The following is a 19,219-nucleotide window of genomic DNA, read 5'->3' as shown; positions in this document are numbered from 1 at the left end:
TTTTTTTGTTCTTAGTAAAGTGGGAGTAGTAGTTATAGAGAAGACATACATCTCCATAACTCATCTTGGATCCAATTGAAAGTTAAAAGACTTTTATTTATCAGAAGAAGGTGAAACCTTATAAGTGATTATAAAATTGAAGCTTCGGGTTGATAACATGCTAAGAAATTAAGCTCAAAATAACACTATTAAAGATAGAAACGAAGAGATAAAATAAGAGAACTTTCTTCTTTCTTTTCAAGTGTACCATACATCACCTCTCATGAACCTACTTATATTATTACATAGAGGGTGGTTACAAGGTTACCTTAAATGCAACCTAACTATTGAAATCATGGAGAAGGTTATAAATGTGCAGAAGATCATGTATGATGTTATGGAGGTGTCTTGAGTTACTTTACAATGCCTAGAAGTGGAACTCTAACAGTTCAACTCCCTTGTTAAAAGCTAACACAAAATGTTGGATGAGCATCCACAATGATAGTAAATTAAAAATTACTTATTAGTGGAGTCCAACCAACCAGAGAAGAAGCCCACAAAACCGGACTCTCTTTGTTGTGAACTTTCCAGCTCTCTTCTTTGCAGCACTCTTAGGAACTCATCTGAACTTAAAGTCCCATCACAATCTGAATCAAACATGAAAAATATCAAATCCACCACATTATCACTAAGTGTTATGCTGCAAACCTGGTAAGAGACATCATTAGCAAAGTTGGTCAAATTTGTTGAGGGGAAGAATAGAGAAGAGAGGAGCTTTTAGAGACTTATCATACTTGGTTAGCCACTTTCTTCAACTCTTGCCTTGACAAAAGTCCGTTTACTTTCCCATAGCTTAAGATGGACTGAGAAAATGACGGCAGTTCTTTCCGTAGCTCAGCAAGGCTCATGAATTCGTTGAATGTAATTCGTAAATCTCTAAGTTGTGTTTCATCATCAAGATCTTCTACTCGGTCAAGAAACTTGTCGATGTGACTTATATCAGCAGATGCAACCATTGATAGCGCAAAATCTTTAGCAGAAATGCTTCCTTGTGACTTGTAGTCATAATGGGCAAATTCCAATCGAGATATCTGAAATTCATAAAGGAAATTTGACACATTTTTTCTACAGGGGAAAAATCTGACATTTAGAAGAAATATGAATACTGTATTCCTGGGGGATGGAAAAACATACTTCATCATGTAAATCTCTTAAGAACTGAACGAATCTTTCTTGCTCAAGGCACCCGTTGCCATCTTTGCCAAAGAAATACTCTAAGAGACCTCCTTCCTCTACTGAACCACTAACTTTTAGTCCAAATCGCAATCCATTTCTGTGTCGGGCACCTTGTCTATTAGCAGTTCGCATGAGTTCCATCATTCTCTTAAATTCATCCTTGTCAACTCCTCTGTTCATTAAACTAATCAGAACAACTAGAAGATGCATCAAGCTTGTTTTATTTTCTACAACAACAACAACATACCCAGTGTATTCCCATATAGTGGGGTCTGGGGAGGGTAGTGTGTACGCAGACCATACCAGAGGGTCAAGCTTGTTTTATTTTCTAGAAAAAAAGTATGTTGTTGACTCTTGTAAGAGCATATTGCTAAAGAAGTGTGTTGTTTCTTATTAAGCATACATAGGACGTGTTTGATACAAAGGAAAATGTTTAAGAGCATATTTCTAAAGAAGTGCGTGATTGCTTAATTAAGTATACATTAGGGCGTGTTCAGCGCGAAGGATGACGTTTTTAATGACTTTTAATATCAGAAAAATAAGTGGGTTTTTTCTAATTTATTTTCATGCGTTCACCACATATGCTAAACATATTATCCTAAAACCATTCATATATAATCATGACAAAAAATATGAAATGTGAGTGTTGGATATTGTGGATGAAGATGAGGTGGCTTGGAGGGTAGGGAGGACACGATTAATGTGGAGTGACACTGGTAGAACTTATTTTTCCTACTTCCATTAAGGAAGTTATTTCCTTATTTTTAAGTAAATTATTTTTTCAGAGAAAATATTTTCTAAAAACTTTGACCAACTGAACATGAGAAAATCAGAACGTCGCGTAACAAACACACCCATTATCTATTTACGAAATAAAAAATCAAAGAGGGTAGAAACAAAATGAATAACAGAAAAACGAATGACATACCCATCATTGTCAAGGTCAAACATTTGAAATGCCTCTGAAAAGCTTGGTTCTGGGATGCTAAGTAGTGTAACAAAAAATATGTACCTGAAAAAGATCATCCAAGGAGAATTTGATGACTTATTGCTTAGACATTATCAAGAGATCAACAACGAATAGTTCAAAATACTCACTCTGGAAATGATATAAGTCCATCATTATTGGTATCAAAGAGCATGAAAAATTCTGAAGGAGCACAATGTAGTTTACTTGAAGTCGATTCTCCTTTCAGATAACCCCCTCTAACACCAGTTGTTTCAGATGAAGGAAACACCGGAACAACTGCTCGCATTAAATCCCCTGGTGTCATATACACTTCGCCACCTTGAGTTCGGTAAGACGCGAAGTACTCAAACACCTAGAATCAACATAAAAATAAAGTAAGAGTACAACTTTTAAGCATGGCACTTTAAGATTAAATCAGATATATTTCTGCCAAACGTATAAAACAAAATCCATTTTGACATCGCATTTGTAATGATTTATGACCGTATAATTCCACAAAGTATTATGTGTGATGTGCTCAGATCGAGTAGAAACTTCTCGTTATGCTTGTGGTTCCTCCTTTTCATTTATTTGTTTGTCTCGCTTCATGGACAATTTACGAAATTGAACATGTAATGAGCCTTCAGGTCATAATTTTTTGCACGTTTTCTATGTTTTGAGCCTTCCTATAGTTGCTACAAGGTATATGTCACATGATGATGTCACATGATGGGACATGTGTTTCGGTTCTCGAAGAGTTTGGTTAGGTTTACACTAATTTTCCTATTTTGGAGCCTTTAATGTTGAGAAGTTTTGACTTTGGTCAAAATTTCTAGTAAACTACCTCAAATGAAAATTTTAATAGTTTTGCTAGCTCCGGATCGTGGATTTTGGTTTATACGGACCTTTGATTCATGTCCCGAGGCTTTCAAACTCATTTTAGGAGCTTGATTTGAATCTGTAGTGAAAATCAAAAAAGTGTTGACTTTGGTCAATATTTCATCAAACATCCTCCGTTTTTCTTTCATCGATTTCAGTAAGTACGTAACACCGTTTTCAATAAGATACCATATTTGATTTATGTGCATGGAATTTCAATCGAATCTCGCATAACTGTTCAAGGACATTTTAGACTTGGGACTTTTTATGGGGTGTCGCACCTGGTGCAACCCATTTTTGTTTTTCGCATTTGTGAAGGGCCTGTGGCGTGCACGATGAAGGGTCCGATGGGACCTGGCCCAGGTCCTTCGTCATGTTTGGAGAAGGACCATTGCGTCCACAATGGTCAGGCCTAATGGGTCCTCGCCTGTGTTTATATAAACCTCCTTATTTTGCGTGTACTTGTTCTACTTATATGAAAGTTGATAGTCTTTTGGTATAGGTAATGAACTAGATTTTTTTATGCGAGTATTGGTGGTGTAAATAGGTTTGAAAATACTGCTCGTACATTTTAATGTGATGCGACCAAGTTAACGTTGATGCAACTAGTTAAACTTGAGATCGTAAGTATGTATTTTAGTTTAAAGTTTAAAGTGACCAAGTAAATACAAGTTTCAAGTTAAATTAAGGGATTAAGAAATGAAAATGGAATAAAATGCTTGCTTGACTTAATTAAGCTAGTAGGTGAGTCATCTATTTGAGCAATATGGTCAAAGTTAAATGTGCCAAGGAGGTGTATTACCTACATAAGCTAATGGATCAGATTAAGGCTTATATTAATGGGCTCTTTTAAAGGCCAAACTAAGTAAAATAAAAGGAAAAGAGAATGGGCAGCCCAACACCTAGAAATCTGCCCAAAATCGAATAAATTAAAGGCCCACTTTAGCTATTAATAAAGCAAGTAGGTACATTACCTACTTTTATCTTTTGACCAACTTGAACTTCTTAAGTAGGTGCATCACATACTTGACCAATTTGTGGTCCAAAATGAGCAAAAACGGGTGGCTAGAAAGGGGGATTATAAGATCAAGATGAGCTGTGTTGGTTTTTAGCTTTGAAATTGGAGAAATAACAAAGAAAGAGTTGAAGAAAAATAAAATACGGCAATAGCATTGTCAAAGAAAATTATTTTATTAATAACTCAAAACATATATTTATAGCTAAATTTCTAACTACACTTCAATTTAAATAAGAATAACTAATTCCTATTCAAATAATAAAGGCCAAACCCATCGGTGGCCCCCTAAACTTGGTACGAACTTTCACTTAGGCACCTCAACTGGACGTTGTTCACTTTAGGCACCTCAAGTAGCCATAAACTGTGTCATTTTGACACCTTTCGACATCACCACGGGTGCGTGTGTCTCACTCGCCGCCAGCATGGATAAAACGACCAATTATTTGTGCCAACTCATTTAAATTGCCACATCACCATATGCACCTAAATTTTTATTTTTTAAAAAAAAAGACAAACACATGGAAAGGGACCAATTATAAAAAGACATTTGTCATTTTTATAAAAAAAAAAATTATATAATTAATTTAAATAAAAAATATTAATAACCCCACCCCCACCTTATATTATCTTCCTAACAACCCCACCCCACCCCACCCTATATCATCTTCCTCAACCCACCCCACCCCCCAACGTTTTCTTTTTTCTTTTTCTAATCATACATTTTTCTTTCATTTTCTTCCATACCCACTATCTAATTTCCATTACCACCATAGCATCACAATCACTAAACTCCACACAACTTTAATCTCCATCAATGGAGGTTGAATCCTCAATTAATGGAGGTTGAATGTTTCAATCCATCGTGTTGCTCATCCTTTATAGAAGTTTCTGGAAGCTTGAATTCTTTGAACGATTTGGAAAATGTAAATGATTTACTAATCTTCTTGAAGAAAGAAAGAAACACACAGTGACGTTTTTGAATTCGTTTTAATTTTTTTTCTTTTTTTTTGGCTTGTCGTTTTTGTTTATGTGAAACTGTAAAAGAGAGTGCGAAAGAGAGAGAATAAAGGAGAAGAGTGGAGTGGGGTGGGGAGGGGGGCTGCCAAATAGAGAAGAGGACTTGGGGTGGGGGTTGTCGGGGAGATGGGTGGTGGTGGAGAAGATGACTTTGGGGTTTTGGGGGTGGGGTGGGGGTGGGGGTGGGATGCCAAATAAAATTAAATAATTTTATAATTATTTTGGAAAATGCCAAATGCCATCAATTAATTGGTTCTTTTAATTTAATTGTGTATATATATTAATGAGTTGGATAATGATGTCATTAATTGCTATGTATATATATTGTTGTTGATTTGGAAACAATTTCAATAATTTAAAACAAATTCAAGATAAAAAATTATGAAAATACCCCTCAAAAATTACGAAAATACCCCTGAAACGCGCCCAAAAGCAAGTGTGATACACTCTCTTTGCTGAATCAGCAAAAGGTGCCAAAATGACACAGTTTATGGCTACTTGAGGTGCCTAAAGTGAACAACGTCCAGTTGAGGTGTCAAAGTGAAAGATCGTGCCAAGTTTAGGGGGCTGCCGATGGATTTAGCCAATAATAAAAGGACAACTAATTTCTTAGTCACATAAAACTCTAATAATTTAAAACTACCAAAATTATCTATTCCTACTTTATTTCTGAGACACATCTTTAACACTCCTCCTTGGATCAGAAATTGTCTCGGCTTCGGCTAAATTTGAACTCTTGAATAAATCTGTCAATTCATCTTTGTTCTTGCATGGCTTGTGTGCATCTTCTGTTGGATTGTTGGATTAAATAAGAAACTTTTGTCTCTCATATCAACTTGTAAAATCTTATGATTAGTGGAATCAAATATTCGACAATATTTATCCTCAAATAATAATTTAAATCCTTCTTCCATTAGCTGACCACCACTGGAAAAACTTTTATCAAATATCAGGCAAATAAAGGACATTTGAAATTTTTTTTAACCTGAAATTGCTTAGATTGCAACATTCCCTTTTCCTTCTACAAGAATATAGTCACCATTCCCAATTTTGATTTTCTTATTTTTCAAAGGCAAACACTCTTTAAAAAGAGTTTTTTTGTCATATGTCATGTGGTTTGTACAACCACTGTCAATCATCCAAAAATCAGATTTCTCGGTTGAACATGTTGCACAAATAAGTGATTTTCTTTTTCTTCTTTGGTGACTTGGTTTCTACTTCATATTTTTTAGATTTGTTTTTGCAAATCAAAATTTCATGGCCAAGTTGATTGCAAATCTTGCATTGTGCATCTAGTCTCTTCCAATATTTAAATGGAGGATAACCTATTTTGCCACAGTGCTGGCAAGGTGGGTAGTTTTTCTTGAATTATTACCCTTGTTTTGAGTCTTGTGGTTGGCTACCAAAGCTCCTTCAATCATACCATCCTGCCCCATAAGCCTCATTTGCTCTTGTGTCTGCAACGTATTTAACAATTCTGCCAAGGTAATCTTGGACGGGTCTTTGTGTTTTCCAAGGTAATTATTGATACTTCGTATCTTTCAGGCATTGTAACAAGAATTTTTTCAACAATTCTTGAATCTATCAATTTTGTGTAAAGCAATCTTACCTTGTTAACAATGCCAAGAAGTCGGTCTGAGTACTCTTTGACGATCTCAGATTCCTTCATCTTTTGCAATTTGAATTCCCTTATTAGATTCAATGCCTTTATGCCTCGTATTCTTTCATCTCCGATAGATTCTTCCTTCAGATAATCCCAAATTTCTTTTGTTGATTTAAAGGCCATAATTCTCATGAAAATTATTGGACAGACTAGCAAACAAAGTTGCTTTTGCATTTGATTTTTTGATTTTCTTTTTCTTTTGGCTTTTGATCTGGGCCACGTAGGATTATGGGATAGATTCTCCGATAGATTCTTCCTTCAGATAATCCCAAATTTCTTTTGTTGATTTAAAGGCCATAATTCTCATGAAAATTGTTGGAGACAGACTAGCAAACAAAGTTGCTTTTGCCTTTGATTTTCCGATTTTCTTTTCCTTTTGGCTTTTGATCTGGGCCACGTAGGATTATGGGTAGCAGAAGAACTTCAGAATCCTCTTCAACGGCTTTCCAAAGATCTAAAGCCTCAAGATAAGTCTCCATTCTTACTACCCAAAGATGATAATTTTCACCATCAAAGACACGAGGAGCTATTTGGGAAAAGTTGTTTTCAGAATCCATATTTCTCACAGATCCCTCAAGAAACTGGCTCTTTGATACCAATTGTTGATTTTTGGCTTTGAAATTAGAGAAATAACAGAGAAAGAGTCGGAGACAAATATACTGCAATAGTATTGTCAAAGGAAATTATTTTATTAATAACTTAAAACATATATTTATAGCTAAATTTCTAATTACACTTCAATTTAAAAAAGGATAACTAATTCCTATTCAAATAATAAAAGGACAACTAATTCCTAAGTCACATAGGACTAATAATTTAAAACTACTAAAATTATCTATTCCTACTTATTTCTGAAACATCTTTAACGAGCTGACTTACAATATTAAGGTCCCATTAAGTTTCTCTAAGCTCTCTCTTGACTTCAACCAGTAGCTCCTATACTCCACTTAGGGTTTCTTTCCACAAGTTAACTGTTCACTTTTCTTGGTTATTAAGAGATTTTTCTTTGCTTTTTTGGTTTAAAGTGTGAAGGAAAGTTCAAGCTATTGAAGAGTTCAAGTTAAAAGCATAAGTTACAGAAGTTAAGGTAAGGTGACGCTCTATTTTTGTCCTCCTTATGTATGAGTTTGGGTAAGGAATTATGAATGTGTTTGTTATTAAAAACTCAAGGGATGATGAATTGAATATTTGATTGCTACGATAAAGAAAATTTGGGGCTGTTTTGGGGATTGTTTTATGTGTATATGTTGGGGATTACCGGATTGATGTTAGGGAAAGGTGTGAACAGTTTTTATTAAAATATAGAAGAAGGGTATACTGGTATGCCACCGAACTAAATATTGTGTATGTTTACTGCCCATTCCACTTTGTATACTGTTTTGAAGGTGTAATGAAGTCAAAGTTGTTTCAGAGAATCTTATAAGAATCGATATGGTATGAGGATGTAATTGGAGGCAAAAGGGTTAAAGGAACACCCTTGATTTGACAAATTATGGGCTTAGTACCAGACTACTGTTTTGGTGAAGTTAAGTAGCTCAAATGTTTGTGTTAGCTACTAATACTAGTTAAACTATGTACATTATTGTAGATAAGTAATCCAAAAGGCAGGAGGTTAATTCGGGTAAATATCAGAGTTGTACAGCAAGGTCGGTAAGGCTACTCATTACGTATTCTTTGGCATGAAATCCAACACTTATGTTACAAAGTAAGCTTCCAAAGTTCTACTATAACAAATGATACATAGTGGCAATGTATGATTTCCGGTGTAGCTAACAACCTTGTTCCCACTCCCTAATGTGTTAAAATACTTCAATACGCGCGTATTATCAAGTTTGCAAGTCAACTTTCACTAGCAAGTTTTAGGAGTTCTCCTTTTAGTCAAATAAGATACATGTGTTTATTCAGCTCCTAAGCATTTCATTTGTGTACAAACTACTTCTTACCTCATTGTTACTACATTAAGTGTTTGTTCACGCGTCCCCTACTGGTGGACTATTGTCCTAAAACTCAGTAATTTTATGAGCACTAAAGTAACAATCTAAACGATTAAATAAACTAAGGAACACAAATTTGGTTATGCATGGGTGGCAATTCATGGAAGAAAGCCTAGCATGGGTCGATCCTGATCTTTTTATGTATGGGTGGGAACTCAGGGGCAAAAGTCTAGCATGGGCCGATTCCAATTTGTTTATATACGGGTGGCAACTCAGGGGTATTAGCCAAATATGGGTCGATCCCAACTTATGTATTTACCACGGATCAGTTGGTCATTTGTATCACATGGCTTACAAAGATTATAAAGTGAAGAAAGGTAAAGTAAAGAAAGCAATAGAATGTACATTTTTTCGTAAGTATTTAAAAAGGTGGTCTATTAGCACAATTTATACACGTGTACTTAATTTCATTTGAGCTTCTGTGTTATGTATAGTTACTTTCACCCTTACATATTCAGTACATACTTTTGTACGACATACCTCACGAGGGACCTTTATTTCATGTTACAGGCATAAGTGCTTCAGCTAATACACCTCCTCAGTAGGAGCACAGGACATCCAGCGACTATTGGCGAGCTCCCGGTTGATTCAAGACTTTCCGAGTCTGATATATATTTTGGTATTATACAATAGTTAAGAGTAAGACGGAGGGTTTGTCCCGACCTTAACTAAGTTTATGTATCTTTTAGAGGTTTTTGTAGACCAATGTGAAGTTAAGCATGGTAGTGTCTTGTCTTTTAGACGTTGTGGCCCCAACGGCCAAGTTTTGTATATCTATTTTGAGCTTGCCTACGTGGTTTATTTTCATTGATCATCATATTATATTTGGCTGAACCTTTAATTGTCAGTCACATGCATGACAAGTACAAGGTTATGGGTTGGTGCTCTTGGACCTTTACGACTACGGGTGCCTATCCGCCTCAATGGCATTTGAGACATGACAAAAGTAGTGAAATGGCGGGTTGTCCTAGAGAATCTATAAAGTCGTGTCTATGTAGAGTTTTGCTTATGGGTGTGTTGTGCACCACATCTATAATCAGGAGGCTATGAGACATTTCGGAGTTGTCTCTTTTCTTCATATCTTAGATCATGCAATACAGCCAAAGTTGTAGGTGGAATCATATCTAACCATTGAATCTATTTACTCTCATTATATTAAAGATGTCAGTTACAAGAAAAACTAAGAATATAAGTAAGCAAGTAGATGTGGTTGGGTATAGTCGCACCTTCAACTATTTGGAAAGAGTTCAAAGAGACATTACCTTCCATTTGAGATTCGAGAGGCCCAAGCAAATCAGTTTTTAAATCTTCACCAAAGGAATATGAGCATAAGGGATACAGCCTCCGGTTTAACTCTTTGGCTAGGTATGCTCCTAATATAATAGCTACTATAGACGATAGAGTTCATCAATATGTGGATGGATCAGATCCATATTTGGTCAGAGATTGTCCTGTTGTTGCGTTGAATAAAGACATGGATATAGCAATGATACATATTTTTTTGCACAATAATGGAGGATCAGAAGCAAAGAAGAACGCAAGAATCAGAAAGAGGGCATTCCAAGAGGGCCAAATCTATGGGGAAGTTTATGGCGTCGCAATGAGAGTTTAAGCCTCGATTTTCTAATAGATCACCAAGGCCATCATCTTCTTACTCTGTAGATAGTACTCTACCCTAATTTTAAAAGTCCAATGGCAATAAGTTTCGGCAAAAGAGCGAGAGTTAAGGTTCACGAACATTGAGGTATCAAGATCAAGGGAGTATGAGCTAATTAAGACCTCCTCAACAGCCATGTAAGCAATATGGAAAGCTTCATTTAGGTGCATGTTGATTTGGGATAAATACTTGCTTTTAGTGTTGGATGTTGGGGCACATGATGAGAGAGTGCCCACAAATGAGCATGGGTGGTATAGCACGACCTACTAGATCAGTCGTTCCATCGTCATCATTGGTGCCTTTTTTAGGTAGGGGTATATAGCCTACAGGTTGTGGTAGAGATGTTAAATGAGCAGCTAGTTCTAGCGGAGTTCAGAATCGTACATATGCTTTTGTGGATCGGAAAAATTTAGAGGCTTCTCTTGATGTGGTTACAGGTACATTGTCAATCTTTTCACATAATGTATATGCATTAATTGATCCGGACTTTATGCTAGCATACCTCTATTGGTTGTTGGAAAGTTCAAAAGAACACCGGAATCACTGGTTAAGCTATTTGAAGTGTCTATACCGATTGGAGGGTCTAATATAGCTAAGAGAGTGTATCAAAATTGCATAAATAATTGTTTGTGGTTGTGATACAATGACTGACTTTATAAAGCTAAAATGGTAGATTTTGATGTTATAATGGGTATGAATTGGTTGGACTCTTTTTATGCCAAAGTATATTGCCGAACTAACAAGATGCATTTCCATTTTTCAAAAGAGGCAGTCCTTGAATGGAGAGGTAAAATTGGTTCTCCAAGAGGCAAATTATTTCTTATCTTAAGGAAAAGAATATGATGTCCAAAGGTTACATATCTCATCTTGTTAAGATGATGATGTCCAAAGGTTGCATATGTCATCTAGTGAGAGTGAAAGATATAGATATGGAGCTACCAATTCTTTAAACCATTCTAGTGGTAAATGAATTTCTCGATGTATTTCATGAAAATCTCCTAGGTTTACCTCCAGAACGAGAAGTAGAGTGTTAAAAGTTGTTTTAAGGAATAATGCACGTGATTTATCTTTTATTTTTCTTCAACTTTTTTACATACAACTCCTAGACAAATTGGGATTCCTATTTGTTGTAGGAAACTGATTAGTTATTATTTATGGTAGCAAATAGATTTTTTTGTACGGTAAGTTTAGTCTATTTTTACTTGTAATAGCACTATTTAAGGAGGAGTTGATGATCAATAAAAAATACAGCTTTTACAAAAAAAGAAAAATAAACTTCTTTGTGTCTCCTCTTCTAACTCATCCTGATTTTCAGTTTTTAACTATATTAAAATCAACAATTGGTATCAGAGTTATTTTTCTTGAGAGACCTATCAGTGAAAAGATGAATTCTGAAAATAGTTTTTCACGAATGGCTCCATCCATTTTTTATGGTGAAAATTATCAATTATGGGCTATGAGAATGAAAACTTATTTGGAGGCTCTTGATCTATAGGAAGCTGTGGAAGAGGATTATGAAATTAATCCGCTGCCAAATAATCCCACCATAGCCCAAATCAAGAGTCACAAGGAAAAGAAAACCACGAAGTCCAAGGCGAAGGCAACTCTGTTTGCTTTTGTTTCAACAACTATTTTTACAAGAATTATGTCTCATCATCAAAAGAAATTTGGGATTATCTGAAGAAAGAATATGTTAGAGATAGAAAGAATTCGAGGAATGTAAGTAGTGAATTTAATGAGAGAGTTCGAGTTGCAGAGAATGAAAGACTCCAAGACAGTCAAAGAATACTCAGACAGATTACTTGGCATTGTTAACAAGGTAAGATTACAAGGCACTGAATTTAAAGATTCAAGAATTGTTGAAAAAATTCTTGTTACAGTGCCCGAAAGATATGAAGCATGTATAACTACCTTGCAAAATACACAAGATCTGTCTAAGATTACCTTGCAGAGTTGTTAAATTCTTTTCAGGCACTAGAACAAAGGAAACTTATGAGGCAGGATGGTATGATTGAAGGAGCCTTAATAGCCAACCACAAAACTCAAAGAAGGGATGGGTAAAAATATAAAAAATTACCCACCTTGTGAGCACTGTGGAAAAATGGGTCATCCACCATACAGATGTTGGAAAAGGCCAGGTGTGAAGTGCAACAAGTGCAATCAACTTGACCATGAAGCAGTTATTTGCAAAAGCAAATTTGAGAACCATAAAGCAGATGCACATGTGGTCAATGAATAAGAAGAAAACCATCTTTTTGTTGCAACATGTATCTCAAGTAAGGTTTCAACAAATTTTTGGTTGATTGATAGTTGTTGCACCAACCACATGACTTATAACAAGAGTTTATTTAAGGAATTAAAGTCTACTAAAATATCCAAAGTTAGGATCGAAAATGGTGACCGGGTTCTTGTTGAAGTTAAAGGAACTGTTTCATCAAAACAAGTTCAGGTAATAAAGCAATTTCATATGTTCTTTATGTACCTGATATTGATCAAAACTTGTTAAGTATTTGTCAGTTGGTAGAAAAAGGATACAAAGTATCCTTTGAGGATAAACATTGCTTCATCAATGATGGAGCTGAAAAAGAAATTTTAAACATTAAGATGAGAGGTAAACATTTCTCATTTGATCCAACGGAAGATGTTTCTGTAGAACATGAAAAAAATCAAAGGCTAAAAATTAGAAGATGATCCTCTAATTCAAAAAGCACAAGCAATATGTGAATCTCTTAGGTTTAAAGGAGATTTCAATGTTCCTAAAGGAATTGATTGACGAGACTCGGGGAGAAGTTCATGATAAGTTGGAGATTTGGAGACAAACCCTTGAATCTAAATATTTTCGGCCGAGCAGGACCAAGACGGAGTACTCGGAGTGTAAGTTTAGTAATGTGTCTCAGGATACTGATGTGGTTGTGAAGCTGGATTCTCAGGCCATTCAAGAGAAGGAGAGTTTCAAGTATCTGGGGTCTATGATTCAGGGTGATGTTGAGATTGACGAGGATGTCACGCATCGTATTGGGGCAGGGTGGCTGAAATGGAGGCTTGCTTCGAGGTTTTATGTGATAAGAAGGTGCCCCAAAGCTTAAAAGTAAGTTCTACAAAGTGGCAGTCCAACCGGCTATGTTGTATGGAGCGGAGTGTTAGCCAGTTAAGAAATCCCATGTCCAAAAGTTAAAGGTGGCAGAGATGAGGATGTTGCGGTGGATGTGTGGTCAGACCAGAAAGGATAGGGTGAGGAATGAGATTATTCGGGAAAAGGTGAAAGTGACTTCGGTGGAGGATAAGATGCAAGAAGCGAGGTTACGTTGGTTCGGGCACGTGATGAGGAGAGGTGTTGATGCGCCTGTGCAGAGGTGTGAGACACTAGCTATGGATGATTTTAGGCGGGGGAGAAGTAGGCTGAAGAAATATTTAAGGGAGGTGATTAGACATGATATGGAGCAGTTACAGCTTACAGAGGACATGACCCTTGATAGGAAGGTGTGGAGAATGCGGATTAGGGTAGAGGGTTAGGGGGTGGGAGAGTGTCGGTGACTGCAGGGGAGTATTCTGTATGTGTCTAAAGTTTCTTGTTCGTGGGTGTTATGTGTATGTGGCTAGCGTTGTTAGTTTATTTTTGCATACTGTACAAGCTTATATACATTTAGGTATTGTGTCTGTTATATTGTTATTGATTCCAAGCCGGGGGTCTATCGAAAACAGCCTCTCTACTTCACCTGAAGTAGTGGTATGGACTGCGTACACTCTACCCTCACCAAACCCCACTAGGTGGGAATACACTGGGTATGTTGTTGTTGTTGTTGCTGCTTGTTTTTCAATTTTAGTTTCAATTACAAAATCACATTTTATCTAAAATTTCTATAGTCAAATACTAGTTTTTAAATCAAAGTAAAAAAAAATCTGAAAAAAAGGTGAAAAATTCACTCGGTAAATGGGTTCTAATTTTCTTAAACATAAAATGGACTATAATTTTTACGGCTTGAACCTATAACCTTTAGATCAAATAACAATAACTTTATTAATATTCAAAAAATATTTAATAATATTTCTTACCTTTTCAGGAGGACTCTGCAGTCTCAACCGTTTCTCATACTTGAAGAAAACTTTTTTCCGGTATGAATCTGAAAATTCAGAAAAAAGCAAACTAAGACCATAAATATTGAAGAAATTTTTTAGGAAAATGAAAAATAATCAATTGATTAATTAATATAAATTACAAATACCTCCAAATAAAAAGGTGGATTTCTTCCCAAGGTCTTCTTTTCTAGTTCCGGAATCAGCATAACAAATTTGATGAGAAGAGGATGAAATATAATAGAGAGCTAAGGTTGAGGCTGCAATAACGAAGCCAGAACCCAAAACTGTCGGATTCCTTTTATAGTCACTGGAGCCATTTGATTTGGTGAAGATGGAACGTATAAAAATTGGATTTTGGGCCGCAAGCACTCGGACTGCAGGCCTGGATGATCTTGAAAATACCCATGAATGCATAATAAAAGTAATTACAAGGGAGCATAGAGGATCAGACTTTTGATAGATTATTATGACTAATTTATTAAAGAAAATAGAAAAAAAATGGTGATCCTTGGAAAGTGGAAGTGAGAATAGTACGGATATAATTGATGGAGAAAGAGAGGTGTTGGGAAGTATTTGGCTTAGTTTTTTCCGTAACGGTCTCAAAGGTCATGTATGTGATATACATCGAATACCATTCCGAAACTAAAAAATTTTATACCGTGGTATGTATGTTATGGTATTTAGTATGGTTGTAATACCTCGATCATTTCTTAAGCCCAAATCCGCCTTTTGAGTAAATATGGATGACTTTCAAAGTGATTGATGTTTATACCATGTTGTATTTCTCTAATTTCTACTCTTTGCCATGTAGAGCATTGAATAAGCTTTCTATCGATACCAAATTCGTCCAAATCCAACACTCGGGTGAAGAGTTAGAGTCATTTTAGTGAGACAGTGTGTCACCTGGCACTTTAGCGCATCGTGGAGCCAGCCAAAATAGCAATTGTCATTTTCCAGTAACCCTCCATGATATTAACGCGTCGCGCCAAGGCTCAATTTTAGGATTGTCAAATTCCAATGCACTAACATGATTCCACCACGCCGCAGTGCCCTTCCAGGTCACGACCAAGGTGGCAAATGCAACTTCACCGCGTCGCGCCACTGAGCAGTTTCCCAATTGTCCAATTCCAATGAAGGCCCATGATCCTGGCGCGTCGCGCCAAGGCCAAAATTCGGGCTCCAATTCTAGAGTTTGCTCAAGGGTATTTTGGTCATTTTCGACCATTTTGGCCTCTCTATATATATATACAAGTAGAGAAGAGCAATTCATTTTCTCCCCAATCTCTTCCGAGAAATATCTAGAGCCAGGTTTCTCTCCTCCAATTCCAAATCCCAATCTTCTTTCACCGAGTTGTTCAAGAATCAAGTTCTTTAAGTCAAAGGTATCAAAAAACTTAGCTCAAAAGTGTGGGTTTAGCGCATCCTACTTCTCCAGAACTACGTGCCACCGTAGGAATGAGATTTGAGGGCCAAAGTGCCGAGTTTGTGATCACAGAGATGAGTTTGAGGTTATACTCCCTGGCAAGAGTATAACGCTCCCGCCAATGTGGGGTTCCTTCCTTAGAAGGGCAAAACGTTGGACTCCATGCGGCTCACGTGGTTTATGTCAATTATAAGAAATGCCCAAGTCCATAATAGTCTAAGTTTCTTGAGTTACCGAGTCACTCTAAGTCATGAGCTAAAGAGTTTGAGTTGAGTCCAAGGATTTATGAGATTTTGTGAATTATGTGTTATTATCGATGATTTGTGGAAATTATGTTTCAGGAAATTCAAGCAAAGAGAGTCATTATTGTCAGCATGCATGACTTTATTTTACATTTATGATATTGTTTAAAAGTGTTGCATACACCCCCACATACTCAGTACAATCCCAAGTACTGATTCTCATACTTTTCTATGTTCTACATTTTCTTGTGATGTAGATTCAGATGCTCAGTCTCAGCAGCGACAATGATCTTTGAGTACCTTCATCTACATTCTTACAGTTGGTGAGTCCTCATGGTTCGAGGGCCTATGTCCCTGCTTTTTGGCCTTAATAGTAGATGATTGTATCTTTTCAGCTCAGGCGAGTCAGTTGGGGATCTGTCCCAATGGCTCCTCAGTTTTTTGTAGTAGAGGCTTTGTCAGACTAGAGTACCAGTATGTACAGAACTTTCAGTATTTTGTTTGTACAGGACAGTATTTCTTCGTATCACAGTATGCTTATAACATGATTATTCTTCCCTATTTTAAAATGATTAGTGTTATAGTGAGTTCTGAAAGTAATGACAGGCTTAGAGGGTTAGCTTGAGGCCATGTGTGGCCTTAAGCACCGTGTGACGTCTCGGGATAGGTTCTTGGGGCGATACATTGGTGTTTGGTAAGAATTTTAAATTATTTTGGTATTTAGTATGGTATTTGGTATTTATGCAATAAATACCGAAATATCGTATATCGCACCAAAGTTTTTGAATAATATATAAAATCCATATATATTATATTTAAGATTATTAAATATATTTATATATCATCCATTGGCCAATTGAACATAAAAAATAATTTTTATTTAGAAATAAATTTTTTGGGAAGCTTATTATTTAGGAGTACTATGTTTAAGTTTAGGTAATGTTGTTCAAAGTTTGCATCTTGGACTACTGAATCGTGATTGAAATGTTCTTTTTGTGTAATTGATTGACAAAGGTAGTTGTTAGTATTATATGTTTGAGACGTTTTTAAAGTTTAAAGTTATAATTTTTTTATATGAATATATGTAAGTCGAAATCAAATAAAGTATGGTTACCGAATTACCATACCGTAAAATACTGAAACCGAATTTAAAAATACTGAACCATACCGAACTTATTTGGTATGGTAATGGTATTATTCTTTTAGATGCCGAAAATCGAAGTTACCATACCGAATTTTAAAATACCGTACCTTCTGCACAATGCCCACCCCTAGTTGTTTGCCAAGGCGTTTATGTGCATATATTAAAATGGCAATATTCTTTTCAAACAACTCTTCCACCCAACATGGTGTATTACGCCTACACACTGTTTGGATGGTGGTTCATGATATGGTATGCTATGGTTATTAAGAATTATGTTTGTTTTAATTGTTTTTAAAATATATGATATAATATGATTTAATTTCATAATTTGATAATCATGAAAACGTTCATTTTATGTAATCACCGATTTGGTGGTCTCCATTATTTTGCTTATTTTTTTCTAATTATGTTCTTATTTAATATTATGTAATCCTAGTTTATTTTTTACATTATATTATTTAACTTCATCTCCTACCCCTACCCCTACGCCACCCCATGAGCCACCCCTCCCCTCCCCTCCCCCACGACCTACTCCACTGCACCCCACCCCGTCCAAAAAAAACTATTATTTAAATTTCTTTTTAAAGAAATTTTAAATTTTTTTCTTATCTCACGCCCTACCTTGACCCTGACCCCAACCCCATCCCTTACCAAACCCCCACCCCAATTTTTTTTTTTCTAAAGAAATTTTTTTTAAGGAAATTTCAAAACTTTTCTCACTTATCCCTACCCCCTCCCTCCACTTACCAACCCCACTCCCGAGTCAAATTTTTTACTTTTTAAAAAGTTTTTAAAAATTTTACCCCACCACCATCTCTACCAGCCTCCCCCCTAAAATACACCTACCCACAAAAAAAAATCTTTTTTTAATTTATTTTTAAAAATTCAATACTTTTTTCTTACCCCAACCCTACCCCTACCATCGATCCCCCACTCCACTATTCCACTCCTAAATATTTTTTTAACAAAAAATTTATAATTTTTTCTTACCTACCCCCCTTAGCCTATTCATTCTCATTGTTTTGTGTTAAATATATACAAATATTCTTAGAAAATATTTTTTTATTTGAGTAATGAACACAAGCAAATAGGTAAGAAATCATTTGTTTTTCAAGATTTTTTTTTTGTATTCCATACCGACCTGTAGCATACAACAAAAATACATTCAAACTTTGTACTTGTCGTTGGTGGTCACGTTTCAAACACTAAAAGAAAATCAAATTTACTTCAACTATTGAAAATGGTACACAAATACCCTCCTTCCACCTTTAGGCTTAAAAATACCCTTCCATCTATCTATTTGGCTCAAAAATACCCTTAATGTATTAGAAATGACTCAAAAATACCCTTCTTCCATCTATTGATTCAAAAATACCCCTCCATCCACCTATTTGGATAAAAAATGCCCTTAACATTAAATTTAAGTCCAAAATTGTCTCCTCCTTTTAACAAATTCTGATGTGGAATATAATTTTATTTAAATTAAATACATGACATTATTTTTATTGGTCCACATGTAATTAGACTCAAATTCATTCACAATTTAATGGTCCTCTTTTCACTATTTTTTTTAGTTATATACAAAAATTTAGAAAGAATTAATTAATGTTTAAGTGCAAAATTAGAAAAGAATTCCTTAAATAGGATAATTAGCAAAGGGCAAATACTCTCATAGTTAATGATTATCTACGTGTGCTCGAATATTAGAAAACATACTTTAGGTAAAGTTTTGAAAACTTTTAGTTCTTTTTAGGTTTTGAACTTTTTATATTAAAAAAAAGTTGAAAGTAATTTAAGTCTTTATTTAATTTAGGTAAGAATGCATGATATTTTACACTTCTATCCTTCTCCAACATGAAACCATACAAAATAAATATAATAAAAAGAAAAATAGTAATAATATATATATATATATATATATATATATATATATATATATAT

At 35.4% G+C, this 19,219-nt stretch overlaps 1 protein-coding gene across 2 annotated transcripts; it reads right to left on the bottom strand.

Annotated features, from left to right (window-relative positions):
- Nucleotides 1-209: 209 nt before the first annotated feature.
- Nucleotides 210-15,087, bottom strand: LOC107857622 (calcium uptake protein, mitochondrial). Of its 2 annotated transcripts, none has more exons than XM_016702474.2 (7): nt 14,616-15,087; nt 14,446-14,513; nt 2,314-2,537; nt 2,144-2,227; nt 1,174-1,387; nt 774-1,070; nt 210-687 (listed from the first exon to the last, which is right to left on the bottom strand). In XM_016702474.2, exons 1-7 carry the CDS (start codon nt 14,881-14,883, stop codon nt 496-498), a joined length of 1,347 nt encoding a protein of 448 aa, XP_016557960.1. In that variant the 5' UTR covers nt 14,884-15,087; the 3' UTR covers nt 210-495. The 2 variants fall into 2 exon arrangements, with proteins under 2 accessions (XP_016557960.1, XP_016557961.1); XM_016702475.2 differs by having other exon boundaries at nt 210-626.
- Nucleotides 15,088-19,219: the final 4,132 nt, after the last annotated feature.

Source organism: Capsicum annuum, chromosome 2 (assembly GCF_002878395.1).
Source record: "Capsicum annuum cultivar UCD-10X-F1 chromosome 2, UCD10Xv1.1, whole genome shotgun sequence".
Lineage (NCBI taxonomy): Eukaryota > Viridiplantae > Streptophyta > Magnoliopsida > Solanales > Solanaceae > Capsicum > Capsicum annuum.
This window is presented reverse-complemented; position numbering and strand designations above follow the sequence as displayed.